Genomic DNA, 18,727 nt, shown 5'->3' with positions numbered 1-18,727 from the left:
ATTTGAAAAAAGTAATTAGTTATAGTAACTAGTTACTTCTCCAAAAAAGTAACTGAGTTACTAACTGAGTTACTCCACTATAAAAGTAACTATTGCATTACTTTTACTCGCCCCCGTAACCCCCACCCTCCGACCCCCACCTTCTCAGAGAGTGTTTTATAAGCCAGATGAATAGAGTGCACGACAGCAAAGACAAGTACCTGTATAGAGGGTTTGTTCATGACAAATTTTTAGTTCGGGGACATAATGTGCACTCGACGAGCGCATTTTTACCTTTGACCTCAGTGAGTTTAAAATAGTGTTGGCTATGCGCTGTAAACACCCGTCCCTATGCATGCACTCTAAACACCCACCCACCTATTTTCTCTGATTGGCTGAAGACGAAATCTTACTATACCTCAGCCAATCATTGCTCAGGCGGTTATCTCTCATCCTCCCCTCCCTTGTGACTCACACACACAATGCACACACACACATACTTGCGCCTTTGTCTGTATGTGCGAAGTTGGGAAAAAAAAAAAAAGTTAATTGAGCAGCTAAAGTTACATGCAGTAACGGGGTGTCGGAAATGGTAACAGCGTGAGAGTCAGAGTAATTAGTTAGATTACTTGTTACTGAAAAAAGTATTTCAACGCTGTTATTCCCATCACTGATGTCAATACACTGCAAAACTGAAAACTGAAACTATCTGATATATTGCGATTGATATAGAATTTTAGGAAATCGGTCATAGTATATATATATATATATATATATATATATATATATACATATATATTTTTTTTAATGATTCATACTTTATTCTGTACGAAATTATACAAGTTCAGGCCGAACAGTGCCTTGAGAACTATGTGTATTGTTGTATATTGTTATGAAAAAAAAAGCGTACATTTTCTTTCAATATAAAGTCTATATCTCTCTCTTTCGTCTCTGTCTGTTTCTCAGGTAAGAGTATCAGTGAAGTTTAACGGCACGTCCGGAGTGCAGGTGAGGACTCCCAGTAACCTGGCTGACCTGGCTGCTTACACCACCCTCAAGTTCCACATCAGACTTCCCCGCCCCGCCCGCAGACGCAGGCAAGCCGACAACCAGCAGTTCGTCTTGTACCTGGGAAACAAGAACGTAAGTCAGCTTTTTTGTGAAGAACCCTGACATGCCAAAAGTCATGGGACAATTGCATTCCATATGGACGCGACGTTACTTGTCTGTTCACTTGGATAAATCTAGCTAGACACCACCGGTCACGATTATTACCATCCACTGCGCTGCTCACTGTTAGTGCTTTTCCACCAAAAGAACCAAAAGTTCCGTTCGGACTTATAAGAACCGTGGTGCTTTTCAGCGAACCGGCCCACGTTTCCACCAGTTATAGTGGAACCGTCAAAAAGTCACATCACTATTGGCTGATGTGGACGGAGTCAGAGAGCCAGGGTTGCACTGGTGCGATGCTGTGGCCGAATTCAGCGCCCCAGTCATCTGGTTAGCTGTGCACCTCAACTCTCCTGTTTCCACCAGAACTAAAATCAGGGGTTTCAGTTTAATTGTCCAACCCCTGTATGTTTTAAAAACTCTTTTTCACACAGGGCCATGTAGGTTTTAATTTATTTTAGCCCTTGATAATAAAAACCTTCATTTAAAACTGTATTTTGTGTTTACTTGTGTTGTCTTCGACTAAGATTTAAATTTGTTTGATGATCTGAAACTTTTTGGATAGACAAACATGCAAAAAATAAGAAATCATGAAGGGGCAAACACTTTTTTTCACTTTTTCACTTTTGTTTGGATTGCTGAACATGAAATCACTGTGCGGCACATATAAATTGGTTTGTTTGTGTGTGTGTGTGTGTTGCAGTCCAGTAAAGAGTTCATGGGCATGGTTCTGGATGGTAAGCGACTCCGCTGGCTCTTTAATGTTGGTGATCAGACTGCTCAGGGCACCATGACGCAGGACATCTCTGACACCACCTTCAGCAGCTTCTTCCTGGAGAGGTCAGACAGTCATTATCATCATCACCATCATCATGTTCATCACCACCACAATTATTATAAGCGGCTGCATCATTACTGTTTGTATGTGTGTGTGTTTTTTTTTGTGTGTGTAGGATTCTGCAGAATGGTCAGATGACGATGAGCTCAGACGAAAAGACCTTATATAAGAAGAACGTGAATGGAGAAGGTGACAGCGGCCTCCTGAACCTCGCCACAGAGGATACAGTCTTTTATGTCGGTGGCTACCCCGAAAGCTTCACGGTAAGTGTTTGATATTTGTATCCAAATTAGTAACGCCACTCAGAGGGAGCACAATTGGCCCTGCTTCCTCTGTGAGGGTAGATGGCGCTCTCTCCCCACATCACTCCTACGGTGATGTCTGCAGCACAGGGCATCTGTGTGCTGATGTATTTGAACTTTTAGATTTTGAATTTGAGTCGCTGTGCTTTCCTCCAAGCACGCTGGCTGCTCGGCAATGCTGCATCAGCAGGAGCTCGAAAAGAGGCGGTGGCTGACTTCACATGTATCGGAGGAAGAATGTGTTAGTCTTCACCCTCCTGGTGTGTTGGGGCATTACTAGTGATAGGGGGAATCCTATTGAGTGGGTTGGGTAATTGGCTGTGTAAATTGGGGAGAAAATGGGAAAATTGAAACAAAATGATAAAAAAAGTGTTTTATTACTAATAACGACCTTTTCTTGCTTTTGCTGTTTAATGTATAACACCTCACTCTTTCCACAGCCTCCTTCTGCTATGCAGCTGCCCAACTTTGTGGGCTGCATCGAGTTGGAGAGTCTGAATGAGGAGGTGATCAGTCTTTATAACTTCGAGCAGACCTTCGATGTTAATACCACCACAGATATGCCCTGCTCACGGTAAGATTAGCATAGAGTCTTAATTCCTTTAGTAGTAATAGAGTCGCTATTCTGTCTATACATGTAACAATAGTCTCTATTCTGTCTACTGTCTTATGTGTACTGTATTTTTCGCACTATAAGGCACACCTAAAATCCTTTCATTTTTCCAAAAATCATCAGTGTGCCTTTTAATCCAGTGTACCTTCAGTATAAATTTTACCAGTCAGGTTGTAAAGGAGCAAGACACTCGGCTGAAGAACAGCGTAATAAAAGAGTTTCTGTGTAGTTCTCCAGCACCGGACTGGAGTAGCATTAGCATTAGCTGCTATGCGCTAATTCCCTGTTCAATGGTGAGTATTATCAGCCTGTAGCCTGCTGCTAACCCCTGGCTAGCACAGCTGGAGCAGCATTAGCATTAGCCGCTAACCGTGCTAGCTCTTTCGTCATTCAAGGCAAGTTTATTGATATAGCACTGTTCATACACAACGGTCATTCAAAGTGCTTTACAAATAAGAAAATACAAAAAAGAAGTCAAATAGCAAATTACAAATTTAAAAGAATAACAATAAAATGGAAATAAATATAAAAATTAGAAAAAAGCATGAATGATTCGAACATGATTAAAACAAAGAGAAGTCAAATTTAAATTTAAAAGAACAACAATGAATTGGAAATAAAAATAAAATAAGAATGAGAATAACATGATTGAATATATATATATATATATTTAAAAGATATATTTAAAATAAAATTAACAGAATTAATTAAAATAAAAGTGTGTGGAGCTGCAGTGTTTTAAACTAAGCTGAAGGTCTGATCAAACATATAGGTTTTCAGTCTGGATTTAAACGTGTTTAGTGTTGGTGCTCTTCTAATGCTTCAGTCAATTGGTTCCATTTAAGAGCAGCATAGTAGCTTAACGTCTCGTCTCTGTGTTTAGTTTTTACTTTAGGCGGCACTAACTGACGAGTTCCTGATGATCTGAGAGTTCTGCTCGGCTCATATTGCACAAAAAAACTGTATTGCTTCAACGGCCCTAAAAAAAAAATTTAATAAATATGTGTTTGTATTAAATATGTTTTTTTTTAAGTTAATTTAAGATCACTAAAATGGTTAAAAATAAATTTATTTTAATAAGCTATGACTCCCGAGCTTTAAAGACTCTTGGTAGGAAGGAAATGCGAAAGGAACCAAAAGTTCAGAGAGCAGAAGCTGGAGGACCTCGGGCTGCCTTGTATGTGATAGTTCCAAAGAAAAGCTAGAAGCCAATCGGGTTAAATTTGAGAATTTAAACTCTGTGTCGCTTGTCGGCTCTCGCGAGTTGCGGCAACAAAGCCTGTCGCTTTGTAGCTTTCCAGTGTGAGCGCAAGGTAAGGGTTTGTCAGTGTAGCACTGTTTGGTGGCATTAGCCGCTAACCGCTAGCAGTTAGCCGCTAATGCTAATGCTCCAGCTTTAGTGCTGGAGAAGTTTGATAATCTAAGCTTACTGTAAATAAATGGAAGTGCTTTTCTCACCCAAATAAACAGTTTTCAGGAGAGATATCTGTATAGATTAACATCCGGCACTCCTTTAAATTTACAAGAAAGACTTTTTTTATTTTTATTACAGTTTTGTTTCCTTAGCTTAGCTTTACTTAACCACCACCACCACCACTAAGCAGCGAGACCTTCTAAAGTTTTTTATAGTGTTTCTTAAAATGCGGCTTATAATCCAGTGCACTTTATATTGCGAAAAATACGGTAATAATAGCGTCTCTACTCTGTCTGCATGTGTAATAGAGTTTATGTCTCAGTTTATGAGTAGTAGATGAGTGTAAGTGTAATTCTGTGTTATAGGCATTAGTAGATTTTTTTTAGGAGTGAGTTTTGTAACTTTTCTAATTGTGTGTGTGTGTGTGTGTGTGTGTGTGTGTGTGTGTTGTGTTTATGCAGGGCAAAGCCAGACCCATCTCTGCAGTGGGTGGGTGATGCAGCATATTTTGACGGTACAGGCTATTCTGAAATCGTCCCTAAGGACTTATGTGCCAAAATGCGCTTTGATCTGGACATCAGACTCGTCTCTCAGGATGGAATTTTTCTCTTGCTCCAAAACCAGGTCAGACAGCAGCATGTATTATTAATTAATTAGCAGCAGCTACATTATTATGTACAAAACTATTATTTAATCTTTTTCTTTTATAATTAATTATCACAAAATAAAATCTTGCCCAGCAAAACCATCAGATGTCACGAAAGCTGGACAGTGAAAGCAACATGTGACCAATCCTCTCTCCTCCGCAGAGCGAGTACATTGCTGTTACTGCGGTCGAAGGCAAAATTAAGGTTTTCTATGACCTAAAAGGGCAGTTTGTGGAGCCTGCGGTGCAAGCAGGCGTGAACGAGGAAAAGTTACGCCTTGCTGATGCCGTTTCCAAAGAGGTGAGACCAGCTCATATTATTATTATTATTTTGTGCGAACACTCTTTATTTATATATTGGACAATACAGTATATTTTCATACAGTCCTTGTGTTTTATGTAAATTGGTTGTACATTACCAGTCCAGTCCAGTGGTTTATCAGCAGTGGTGACAGGCCCAAAATTAACCCCTCCAACCCCCACAAACAGCAAAAGTCAAACAAGCATTGATTCTGCTGTAATCCAGCCGAAAGATATGAACTGTACAGGACAGCATTACATTACGTTTGGCAGATGCGATTGTTTAAAAAGCGACTTATAGAGCTCTGGAAAAAATAAAGAGGCCAATTCAGTTTCTGACTTAGTTTCTCTGATTTTGCTTTTTATAGGTTTATGTTTGAGTAAAATGAACATTGTTGTTTTATTCTATAAACTACAGACAACAACAACAAAATTCCAAATAAAACTATTGTCATTTAAAGCATTTATTTACAATAATAAAATAGATACAGAGCTTTCAGACCTCAAATAATGCAAAGGAAAGTTTTAAGAGTTCAGAAATCAATATTTGGTGGAATAACCCTGTTTTTTAATAACAGCTTTCATCCATCTTGGCATGTTCTCCTCCACCAGTCTTGCACACTGCTTTTGTATAACTTTATGCTGCAAAACCTTTTTTGAACTTGGTGAAATCAAAAGTTCTAAATGATATTGTTATCATCATCTGTGCATCATTGTGTTTAATGTAGAAAAGTAGTTTAAGGAACATGTTCTCAAACTTTTATTATTTTTTTATTCTTTTAAACTGTTATTTTAAATCACTTAACGACATATTCAAGGGCTTGTGTTCTCTCTCTTTGTAAAGGTGAGCGTGGTTTTCCGCTCCAAGACTGAGTTCCTGGTGAGAATAGACAGATTAATTTTGTTCAGTGTTATGGCTCCGGACCTGCCCTGTTTCACCGGGACGTTCTTCATGGGTGGAGTTCCTGAGGACCAAATGCCTGAGAGGTGAACACAGACACAAACACAGCTTACTAGAGATGGACCGATCAGTGTATTTGGGGCCGATTTCGATCGCAGATCGTCTTTCATCTCGATCGACCGATCGCCGATACTGATCTTGGGCGGGGCCAAATGCCACATTAATGCCACACAGGTGCCAGACAAGCCTGGTACAGATTCCCCTAATTACATCCACGCCTAAGCAAACACTGGTAATTTAAGCGGATAATAAATAAACAGAAAAGTGTTACTGACCTAAATAAACGCTTTTCAGGAGAGATATAAGTTATGTGTAATAATTTGTAAGACACCATAATTTTTATATTTATATATATCAATATCGCAGGAATGTGTATCCCAACATCAGCCGCCTAAGATCAACAGCAATCTAACGCTCCAGATTGATTGAGCAAAAAAAAAAACTATTTTTTTTGCACTAGAAATGCGCACTCTCTCTAGAACTTTTCTCTCTCCGCTTTTAGACTCTTTGACCCATTTTTCTGTGCTAGAACTTTTCTCTCTCCGCTTTTAGACTCTTTGACCCGTTTCTGACACCTAGCGTTCAAACTTTGAATCTCACATTATTAAAAACCTGCTGAACAGCGGGCAAATGGCCCGCGGGCCGAAGTTTGGACACCCCTGTGCTAGTGGTTAGCTGCTAATGCTAAAGCTCCAGCCTTAGCGCTGGAGAAATTTGAGAGCCAAGGCTTACTGTAAATAAACAGAAACGCTTTACTTACCCAAATAAACAGAGCTTGTTTGACTTTAAAAAGCAGATTTTATTACAGTTTTGTTCCACCACCACCACTCAGCGGCGAGACCTGCTGAATTAGAAGGAAAACATGGCGACACCCTTGTCTGTTCCTTATTTAAGCAATAGAACATGAGAGGGAGTGTGTTATCACAAATAACATCATTTGCCTTCAGCTCGTGCCTGCGAACGGATCACACCCGTGATGTTATTCGTGATAACACACAACCTCGAGTGTTCTATTGCTTTTATACAACAGTTTATTTTTACAAAATGAATAAAGAAAATAAATAAAAGAACTTTAAGAAATTCAGTTTGAATATGCTTTAATATGGACTGTGCCTTCTGCCAAAAAGTAGTTCCACCACAACTTAACTACATACAGTGTATGGTTCATACAGACTAACACCACGAAAGTTAGCTTGAAAGCAAAATTGGGAATAAGCGAAGATGGTAACGTTAGAAGAGTGAAATAACGCTAATACTCTCCTCTCCTGCTCTGTGGAGTCGTCTTCAGGTGAACGCTGCACATTTTTTGAGCATTTCTGTTTGTTTTGCTGGGTGGTGTTGGTTAGCTTGCCGGTGTGGCTGGACTGTGGGTAGGTGAGCGGAGTCAAGATATCCGCTTTTCGGAAATTCCCAGTCAGCGTAGCTTGCTTAAGCTCAGCATTAGCCTAGCCTGGCTGGTTAAGTTATCGTTCTGGCGGTCAGACGGCATTAGCCGAGCGGTTTCCCTTGCCTTTTTTCCACGAGTCAGCGCTGTGGGCTGCGGGCAAGTGTGCCGCGGCTGAGCACTAGCCTGTGCTAAGCTAACGCTGCTGCTGGTGCCGGTGGAGGCGATGATTCAAAACTGTACTGTGTATATACGCCGTTACTCGGCAACGCGTCGGCGGAGTGATACAAGTTTAGTGTGAGAAGGTCGTGATGTTATCATCACGGCTAGAACACTTCTCAACCAATCAGATTGTGAGGTTGGAACAAACTGTTGTATAATGTTCCTTATAGTGTCGCTTAAAATGCACCTTATAATCTGAAAAAATACGTTATATGTATAACATTCTATAACTTTCATACCTTTGTTCTGCTGTGTTTAAATATTTTGACTTATCAACTAAACATGTCATTTAAATTAAATTGAATATTGGATTATATTTCTTTAGTCGCACTATATTTAAATATATATTTTGTGTGTGTGTGTTTGCAGGTTGAAGCCATTATTCCCTAAACAGGGCTCTGTAAAGGCATGCTTCAGGAACCTGAAAGCCATGGGCAGCCATGTTGATATGAAAAACATGAAGACCTCAGGGGTCAGCTTCGGCTGCCCCGGTGACCTCCTGGTGGGTTTCTCCACGAGCACACCACACATCAGCAGCCAATACACATATACAACTACTAACACACACTGATACTATCAAACATCTTCATGTTAACGCCCCCAACATCAAAAACAGATTTGATATAAACACAGGAATTTCTGTCTATACTGCATGTAAGAAAGTAAAGTAATTTACTGTGGTATTTTGTATCTCACTGTCCCGTCTCCTTTGTCTTGAAACTACCAGGTGGCTCGTGAAGCCCATTTTACAGGACAGAGTTATCTAGACTTTAATCTTGGGATCCTGCCAAACATCACTAACTTCTACGCGGGACTTGGCTTCAGGACGGATCAGGAGAACGGACTCTTACTCCACCACCAAGTCCAGGTATCCCTTTCCTTTCAGCCTGACTCCCCTTACCTGAGTTTTTCATTTATAAAAAATTATGTTGACAAGCCTCTTCACTTCCTACCAACGATACCATAGCAACACCTTAGCAACACCCTAGCAACAACATAGCAGCCACCATGGATACCATAGCAGCACCTTAGCAACACCCTAGCAATAACATAGCTACCACCACAGACACCATAGCAACACCTTAGCAACAACATAGCAGCCGCCATGGATACCATAGCAACATCTTAGCAACCACCTAGCAACACCCTAGCAACAACATAGCAGCCACCATGGATACCATAGCAACACCTTAGCAACCACCTAGCAACACCCTCTCAACAACAGAGCAGCCACCATGGATACCATAGCAGCTCCTAAGCAACCACCTAGCAACACCATTGCAACCACCATGGATACCGTAGCAACACCTCAGCAACCACCTAGCAACACCCTCTCAACAACAGAGCAGCCACCATGGATACCATAGCAGCTCCTAAGCAACCACCTAGCAACACCATTGCAACCATCATGGAGACCATAGCAACACCTTAACAACCACCTAGCAACAAAATAGCAACCACCATAGATACCATAGCAACACCTTAGCAACCACCTATCGCCCACTTAGAAACCACAAAGCAACCATCACAAATACCATAGCAACACCTTAGCAACCACTTAAAGTACACAGATCTCATAGCAACCACCTAGCAATCATTTAGCAACACCACAACAACCAACACGGATACCATAGTAACACCTTAGCAACCACCTAGCAACACTTTAGCAACCACCTAGCAACCACTTAGAAACTATATTGCAACCAACACGGATACCATAGCAACCACCTAGCAACCACTTAGCAACACCATAGCAGCCACCACATACCTTAGCAACCGCCTAGCAAACCCATCGACACCATAGCAACACCTTAGCAACTGCCTAGCAACCACCTAGCTACCGCTTAGCAACACCTTAGCAACAACCATCGACACCATAGCAATGCCTTAGCAACCACCTAGCAACCACTTAGCAACACTATTCCACCTTAGCAACTACTGGGCCTCACCTCAGCAACCACTGAGCAGCCACCTATCAACCACTTAGAAACTACATAGCAACAACCACCGACACCATAGCCATGCTTTAGCAACCACCTAGCAACTACTTAGCAACACCATAGCAACCACCACGGACACCATAGCACACCTTAGCAATCACTTAGCAACAAGTAAGAAAAACTTTTTGTAAGTTACTAGTTTTGTCAATGGTCAGTACAATGTAAAGGTGTGTGTTAATCAGTGTGTGTGCTGGTGTTTTTCTCTCTCTTCAGTCTGGTGTGTGTCAGGTGTCTCTGGACAAAGGAAATGTGGTGGTGAGAGCCGGAAATAAAGAGGTTCGATCTCAGAAGACCTACAACGATGACAACAGTCACTATGTGTCCTTCTATAGCAATGATAAAGGGTAAACAGCACGATTAGCACAGTATATACCATTTTAAAGAGAAGTAAACTCACAGGGTACGGTAGTGTATGCTTGTACAGTGAGTAACACTTTATTGTGTGTGTGTTTAGACTGCGTGTGTATGTGGATGATGTTCTGGAGACCAGTGCTAACACTGATGTGGGAGAGAGCGGCTCCATTGCGGATCTGAAAGACATGGAGGTTTACCTCGGTGGTTTACCTCAAACTAACGGAGTCTCCAACCTCACTGGCTGCCTTAGTAACCTATTCATCAACAGGTGAGATTTGTGTGTTTGTGTGTTATATATACAGCTCTGTAAAATCAGGAGACCATTTCAGTTTCTGAATCAGTTTCTCTGATTTTGCTATTTATAGGTAGATGTTTAAGTAAAATTAACATTGTTGTTTTATTCAATAAACTACAGAAAACATTTCTCCCAAATTCCAAATAAAATATTGTCATTTAGAGCATTTACAGAAAATGAGAAATGGATGACATAACAAAAAAGATGCAGAGCTTTCAGACCTCAAATAATGCAAAGAAAACAAGTTCATATTCATAAAGTTTTCATTAAGAGTTCATAAATCAATATTTGGTGGAATAACCCTGGTTTTTAATCACAGTTTTCATGCATCTCGGCATGTTCTCCTCCACCAGTCTTACACACTGCTTTTGGATAACTTTGTGTCACTCCTGGTGCAAAACATCAAGCAGTTTAGTTTGGTTTGATGGCTTGTGATCATCCGTCTTCCTCTTGATTATATTCCAGAGGTTTTCAATTTTATAAAATCAAAGAAACTCATAATTTCATTTTTTTTCCAGAGCTATATATAAATATTTGATGTTGGCACCCCCTATAGAAGTAGACAGTTTCAGCAATAAAGGTGGTAAATTTAACCATCTAATAACTTTATCACCAGCGTCTTCAGCGACAAATTTCTTCAAACTTCATTCACTTTAAATAATTCAAAAACCAAAAACCATTTGATACAAAATGACTGATAAAAATATTATGACAAATAAGTATTTAAAATCTACAAAATCATTTCTCTTTCCAGGCCTTCATTTGAGGGAGTGGTGGATATGCTGTCTGCCAGTAAAATTGTCCGTGTTCCTCTGGAGTGTCCTGCTGCTAAGACACCACAGCAGATCCTGGCCTCACCCCCTCGCCCAAAGAGCCCCAAGGTACAGTAAGAGCAAACGGATATGTGTGAATAAAGGCAGGATCTTCTGAGTTAGACTGTGAATATCTGTATTCTCTGTTTGTCTGTTTTTCTTTGTTTTGCAAAAATCTGTACCCATCTATACCGGATGAAATATGAAAAATAATAATTTTTTTATGGTCTTCAGCTGGAGTAATGTTCTTCAGTCTGTCTGTGTATTTATTCTAACCATGTTCTTGCATGTTTGCGTGTTTAGGGAAAGCTTAGGAAACTTCCCAGCGCACCCGTAAACCACCCTGCCCGTGAGTCCTGCCAGGCGGAGCAGTCCATCCAAGAGCCCAACGCCTTCTACTTCAGTGGCTCCTCCCACAGCCACATGCGCTTCGATTCAGTTCCACCAGCTTTCAGTAAAACGTGCGTATTTTAATCATGCTCACATCTTACATTATCTTAGTTTAACCATCTCTGTACCATTGGTACAAACAAATTAAAATCTCGGATCATGCTTCTTTAGCATCAGCAGCCGGAGTCTGAGAGAGCACAATTCTCTCTCTGCGTGGGTAAATCGTTCTCAGGATGATGTACCATATTTTTCAGACTATAAGGCACACCGGATTATAAGGTTCACTATCAATGAACATCTAATTTCTGATCTATTTTTTATACACACGAATTATAAGGCGCATTAAGCGACATTAGTAAGGAACAGGGGTTTCGCCATGTTTTCCTTCTAATATAGAACTGGAAATTTAAGTTAAGAGCTAAGTTAAGTACCCAGATTTTTTTCCTGAAAACTGTTTATTTGTCTGAGTAAAGAGCTTTCGTTTATGTTTAATAATGCAACCCGGCAGCGCTACACTGAGGAACCCTGAATATTCCAGTAAGCCAGGGTGATATTAGCTTGTGGTTCGTCCCATGTAGCTTGTATTAACATGGTAACCACGCAGAGTAAAGTCCGATATACTCTCCTCTGAACAGTCAAAGAGCTAGGGTTTAGCGCTGTTAGTAGGTAATGCTAATTCTGCTCCAGCAGTGCTAGCCAGAGTTAGCAGCAGACTGCAGGCTGATAATACTTACCTCTGAACGGCGAAAGGGCTTGCACTTAGCATAGTTAGCAGCTAATGCTGATACTGCTCCAGTCTCGAGTCTCTGTGCTGGAGAACTAAGCTCTATACTGAAACTCCTGTATAAAGCTGTAATTCAGCAGAGTGGCTTTACTGCTTCCTTACAACCTGACTGGTAAAATTCATACATAAGGCACACTTGATTATAAGTCAAACTGTTGATTTTTGGGAAAATTAAAGGGATTTTAAGTGCACCTTATAGTACGAAAAATACAGTAGATCAGCACAGGCTTCTGTTAGCTGATGTATCAGAGCCGAGTCGCTGAGCTTTCCTCCGAATGTGCTGGCTACCCAGTAATGCTACATCAGCTGCAATTGGACTTGAAATTCACTCATATAGGTAGCGGCCTGTGCTTTTCTTCATCTTCCTAGTGTTAAGAACATTACTAGTTATAATTGGCCTTCCAAACTGAGAAGAAAATGGGATAAAATTAGTCATCATGGTGGTCTGACCTTGTATTAAAGAAACTCAGTGTATGAGACCTCTGCTTAAAGTGTGACATTTCTTTCTGTGGATCTTTCAGGCCACATGTGGCGATGGAAGTGCGCGTGAACTCGTCCAGCGGCCTGATCTTCTACGCAGCAGCAGAGAGGAGCAAGACCACCATGACGCTTTCTGTGTCTGAGGGACGCCTGATTCTGCTGGTGAACGGAGGGAGGAGAAAGACAAGCGTCATGACCAAGGGGAAATATGATGATGGCCTCTGGCACACGGTGAGTGTGTGTTACACTGTTCGAGTCTGGGTGTCTGAAGTTGTCATACTTTAGAGGCTGTCTAGGAGTAATAAGCCCTATCTGGACGGGAGTAGTTTCTCAGGGGGTTCTAAATTTTCTTATTAATGGGGGTTCTCTGTGATTTTATTCCTGTCCAGAACGACCATGTAAGTGTTTTTCTCAAACGTCCTCTGAGAAAATTATAGGCTAAATTACCCACTGTTTTAACTCTGTGGCCCTCCGGTAATTTTAGTAAATTTTAGAGTTTCATCATCTAGTGTTTAATAAAATAGCTATTTGTCCACTGCCACGCACCGTAAGTGGAGTTATGTATATAACTTAGTTTTGGGAGATTGATCCACACCCTTACTCCTCCCACTCTCCTCCCTATATAAATCGTCACTTCCTCTCTACCTGCGTGTTGAACAACCTCGCACCCACCTCCTCCCCATCTTCCTCCTTCTTACATTTCTCCCTTTCTTTTCCTGTTTCCTCTAAAAAGAAACTAAAAACCAAAAAAGTAAATGTTCAGAGAAAGACAACCATTATCTGTAGTAATAGAAGAATGTATATTACCGTCAGATGTTTAGTCACACAATCTTATGAATATTTGTTCTTGATTTGCATTATTTACTACATTTTAGATTAATATTGAAGACTTAAAAACTATGAAGGAACACACATGCAATTTGGTATCAAACAAAAGGTGAAGAAAAAGTTAAAAAAGCAGTAAATAAGATCTCAGCAGCTCCTGTAAAACAGTTGGTGTATCCTCAGCCTGTATGAAACACTGGGGGTCAGCGGTACTGAAGTCTTTCTGATGGGTCTGTTTCTTTCTCAGGTGTTTGTGAGGATAGAAAGAGACAAGGCTACTCTCACGATGGACGGAATCAATGTTCTGAACAAGAAGTTTTCCTTCTCTGGAGGGAAAAATGCATTGAGTGGCCCTGTTTACATCGGCGGCCTTCCCTCTGACCACAAATCAGCAGAGGTAAATACACCATTTTCATCATCTTCATCATCTTCATCATCATTATCATTATTATCATTATCATCATTATCATTAGTATCATCATCATTAGTATCATCATTATTATCATCACCATCATCATTTTCATCATCTTCATTATCATTATCATCATTTTCATCATCTTCCTTATCATCATCATCATCATCTTCATCATCATCATCATCATCATCTTCATCATCACCATCATCATCTCAGTCATTATCTGTAGTCCAGAGAATTAAAGAATAACAGACCACATGTATGCTAACATCTCTCTCTCTCTTTCTCTTTCCATGCCTCTCTCTGTCAATCTGTCTCTATCTTTCTCTTTCTATGTTTCTCTCTCTCTCTCACTCTCTCTCTCTCTATCTCTGTCTGTATCCCTTTGTCTCTCTCTCTCTCTGTCTCTCTCTCTCTCTACAGCCAGGTTTTGTGGGTTGTATCAGGGACGTGAAGCTGAATGAGGAGCCGCTGGTCTTGTCTCACAGTGTGGGAGTGGTGCCCTGTTACCAGCAGCCCCTCCATCCTGGCGTTTACTTCTCCGCTAGTGGAGGACACATCTCTGTCGGTAAGCTTCACCCCTTCTTACTTACAAAACTTTCGACACCTTTTTTATTGCATTCAGTGATGAGAGTATTAGCATTAATTTACCCAGAGTGTAATATTCAGTGAGGTCCCAAAGGATAGGGTAACTTCTAAGCAACTGAAGGCCTCTGTTAATGTTAATGTTAATGGCCAATGTTAATGTTCTTGAGTCCAACATCAAGAGAACACTGAACAACAGTAGCTTATATTTTTATTATTTAAAACATTTTCAATACTGGGTTCGTCAGATTAATTTAGCAGAGTTAGTAAATGGTACAGGGTAGCCTCTCAGCAGTCTGTCAAACATGTTCTAAAAATAATAATAATAGTGTCAGGGCTCTTCTTTTGTTCTCTCTGTCTAAGTAAAGGACAGTAGCTGAAAGCAGCTCTGCCATGTTTAGTGTTTGTCTTATTTCCTATGGAATCCTGTGATAAACTTTCATTAAAATATTGCTGGGCAGTATACCGGTTCATATCCAATATTAAAATGTATATGCATCTACATACCGCCATACTGCTAGAGGCACTGTGGAGCATTGGGTAGAACAGCACCACCAATGAAGCAGATACAGCTCGCTAGCTAGCACTAGCCAGTTAACATAACAAACTAACACACTGAAGTGACGGTAGCTCATCTCTGTGGAGTCAAATGTTCCATCCTGCCTGAAGAAAAATAAGAACAGCACTTTATCTAAGGAGCTCCTGCTGCTGTTCCTCACTGTATGAGTGTTTTTATCTGAGTAAAATAGAAAAACAACAGCAAACAGTAATTATTCACTCAGAAAAGAGACAAATAGAATTGCGCAATAAATCCACAGCTTGAAGAAAAGTTCTTCTCATCTTCCAAACATGCCCAAAATCAGCCTTGGGTACAGAATCATTAATTTAGCACATGATAAAACTCCGTAAAACTCTGGATACGAGGTGCAAAAAAACTTCAAGATCAGTAACTATAGACCTGTTTAAATATATTAATACTGTAGCTTGAAGAATACTTTTTTTGCACACTGATCTAAATGAATTTGTTAGTTGAAGAAAGAAGGGAATAGTGGCTGATTTTAGAACTGTAATGTCTCTAATAATAATGTCTTCAATAATAACATACTGTGAATTGATATTAAACATGTATCTTACTTGTCCAATAGAGCTTTTGAGAAATATCTCTAAATATCTCTAAATATTGAGTATTTAAGGTCCATTTATAGTGTTTATGGAACTACTTAAATATTTAGTTATTAAAGGAAACTATGTTTAAGTTTATGGTCTATTGTTTACATTCTTCAGCTATTTTTTCTGCTACTAAAATCTTATGTCTTTTTTTATATATTGTGTATTTGTTTTTGTGGGACAAAGTGAACTCAGTAATAATCAAAGCCTTAATTTAAAGCCTTTTTATTATATGTACTCTTAACAGTACAGTAACTCACAGACCTATATTAAAGCCCAGCCTGGCAAAAAAGTAAAACAAAATAAAATTAAATATTAACAAAAAAACTTGATATACAGTGAAACAGTCAGAATTTAGAAAAATACCTATGTATATATATTTTTGGTCATACCGCCCAGCACTACATTTAATCATTAACTAAACTATCATATGCATTAATATCTTGTCTGTGTGTTTGCTGTGGCAGATGAGTCTCTGGTGTTGGGTCGGGATCTGGAGCTGGAGCTGGAGGTCCGGCCCGTGTCGGATTCTGGACTTCTGCTCCACGCAGGAACCAAGAAGAGCCAGCAGCTCAGTGTCTACCTCAACCAGGGAGAGGTGAGACTGAGAGCAGTGCTGTTCTGAAGGAGCTTCTGTGTGTGGTTGTTTGAGTTGTGGTATCTCAGATGCTGGGCTAAATTAACTGAATGTAACGCGGCTTGGTTCTGTGTGCAGGTCACTGTGTTAGTGAACAGCGGCAGCGGAGAGTTCTCAGTCTCTCTCACACCAGAGGACTCACTGTGTGACGGACACTGGCACAGCATCTTCAGTAAGTCATGCATCCATCACACATACACTCTTGTGCTGCCTTTATTGTGGGGGTTTGAACTGTGCATGACTGTATATAACTCCGGCCCAATCCTGTTTACTTTTTTCTCATTTGTTCCTTTAGCGGTTCTTTTTATAAATAACTAAAAGAACGCTGCTTCATTGCTTCATTTTTCATACTATAAGGCACCCCTAAAATTCTTTAATTTTCCCCCAAAAAATAACAGTGCACCTTTTAATCCAGTGCATCTTCTGTATGAATTTTATCAGTCAGGTTGTAAGGAGCAGTAAAGACACTCTGCTAAAGTACAGCTTTATACTACAGGAGTTTCAGTGAAGTTTCTCCAGCACTGAGGCTGGTGCAGTATTAGCAATAGCCGCTAACCACAGTAGGGGTTGCATGACTAGTGTTTTTTACTAGTCTACTAGTTCTTAAAAAAAGTAGTCGACTAGTAGTAATTTGCATACTTAAAGCAAAAAAACGTGCTTTTAATTTCCCCCCCCCTAATTCCGCTGTAATAGGGAGATAAAGTTAGCTATCCGCTAACATCTTTTTAAAATGTTTACATTCCACCTTAAATTATGCAGCAACACAGGTGTCAGAATCTAGCTGCTGATGCATACTTAAGGTGGAATGTAAACATAATGCACTAATACTACACATTAAAATACGGTAACCTGCAATTCTATATTTTTTTTGTAAAGAAAATACATTTATTTGATTATTTGTTTGGTCATCTTGAAAGTGATTTCTGATAGCTCTAAGTTTAGTGTGTGCCTCTGATTAAACTTGAATCTGGGGAATTAGGACTAAGTTTAAAGAGAAGGGTGTGAAATGGGATTGGGCCTAAATATATATATATATATATATATATATATTAACTTTTCTGATGATTGTGTTGAGATAAATTTTATTGCCAAAAATATTCACTCATGCAAATCATTGAACTCTGGTTCCAGTTATACTGTGATAGGATGCAGCCCCTGTGCAACAAGTCTAGGCGTGAAATTTCACTACTCTCTACTAAACATTCCACAGCCAACTGTCAGTGATATTATAACAAAGTGGAAGCAACTGGAAACAAAAGCAACTCACTCTGTCAACGTCTGCAGTGTCAAGCACTAAGGCCCAATCCCATTTCAGTCCTTGGCCCTACCCCTTACCCCCTACCCCTCTGTTTTGCATGTGCACCAAGGGGTGGGGGTGTCCCAATTCTTGTTTGGTTGGAGGAGTAGAATAAAGGAATAGGAAGATTTTTCAGCTATAAACTTCAAACTGAGGGGTATGAGTATCACTGGTAAGATCAAAATAAACCCACAAATGAAGAAGCAGAAGTTTTTTTTTTCTTGTTAAAAGTGACAATTAGCACTACATTATCATATTTTCATGTGGAGTTTCAATGTTTTATGACCCAATTCTTCATAACAAGCGTAAGAAAAAAAGATTGCTAGTAGTTTGTTTTTAGTAGCTAGGAAACTAGCTAACTTTCCCCTTCCCCTTCCTTTCCCCTTCTGTGGCAATGGTGCAACAGACGGCAGGGGCTGCAGCATCAATCAAAGCTAATTTTAGCTCCTAACACATTAAGGAATGGACAATAATAATTATTTCTACACCATCTCCCCTCTTTTGGAAGACATATAATAAAGCCCTAAAGTTAACTAGTTATCATGCTCCTGGTGACGTATCGGGTGCTTGAAGGGTTGTTCCAATTCTTAGTGGAAAGATTTCACCCCTTCCCTTTGTTCCAACTATGTTCCAAGGGGAGAAGTTACACTCAAAAACAAGGGGTAGGGGTTAGTGGTAGGGCCAAGAGGTGAAATGGGATTGGGCCTTACTTTCTCAGACCTCCAAACTTCATGTGGTCTTCAGATCAGATCAAGAACAGTAGAGTCTAGAGAGCTTCATGGAATAGAGAGGTTTTTTATGTCTAAGCAGCTCCATCCAAGCCCACCATCACCAAACGCGTTGCAGGCTGGCGAGCG

The 18,727-nt window shown here is 40.1% G+C and overlaps 1 protein-coding gene across 3 annotated transcripts in view; it reads left to right on the top strand.

The window, feature by feature from the left end:
* Positions 1-18,727, top strand: part of lama5 (laminin, alpha 5) — a 135,461-nt gene that overhangs the window by 113,414 nt on the left and 3,320 nt on the right. For all 3 annotated transcript variants that reach the window (XM_022677607.2, XM_022677609.2, XM_022677606.2), the window contains exons 61-78: positions 946-1,122; positions 1,853-1,989; positions 2,103-2,250; positions 2,730-2,863; positions 4,778-4,940; positions 5,126-5,263; positions 6,107-6,249; positions 8,199-8,331; positions 8,557-8,697; positions 10,043-10,173; positions 10,284-10,451; positions 11,233-11,359; positions 11,594-11,751; positions 12,986-13,175; positions 14,017-14,166; positions 14,608-14,752; positions 16,404-16,534; positions 16,652-16,745. In XM_022677607.2, the coding sequence (XP_022533328.2) occupies positions 946-1,122; positions 1,853-1,989; positions 2,103-2,250; positions 2,730-2,863; positions 4,778-4,940; positions 5,126-5,263; positions 6,107-6,249; positions 8,199-8,331; positions 8,557-8,697; positions 10,043-10,173; positions 10,284-10,451; positions 11,233-11,359; positions 11,594-11,751; positions 12,986-13,175; positions 14,017-14,166; positions 14,608-14,752; positions 16,404-16,534; positions 16,652-16,745 (2,608 nt within the window). The remainder of the gene's footprint in view (positions 1-945; positions 1,123-1,852; positions 1,990-2,102; positions 2,251-2,729; positions 2,864-4,777; positions 4,941-5,125; positions 5,264-6,106; positions 6,250-8,198; positions 8,332-8,556; positions 8,698-10,042; positions 10,174-10,283; positions 10,452-11,232; positions 11,360-11,593; positions 11,752-12,985; positions 13,176-14,016; positions 14,167-14,607; positions 14,753-16,403; positions 16,535-16,651; positions 16,746-18,727) is intronic.

This window comes from Astyanax mexicanus, chromosome 13 (genome assembly GCF_023375975.1).
Source record: "Astyanax mexicanus isolate ESR-SI-001 chromosome 13, AstMex3_surface, whole genome shotgun sequence".
Taxonomy (NCBI): domain Eukaryota; kingdom Metazoa; phylum Chordata; class Actinopteri; order Characiformes; family Acestrorhamphidae; genus Astyanax; species Astyanax mexicanus.
This window is presented reverse-complemented; position numbering and strand designations above follow the sequence as displayed.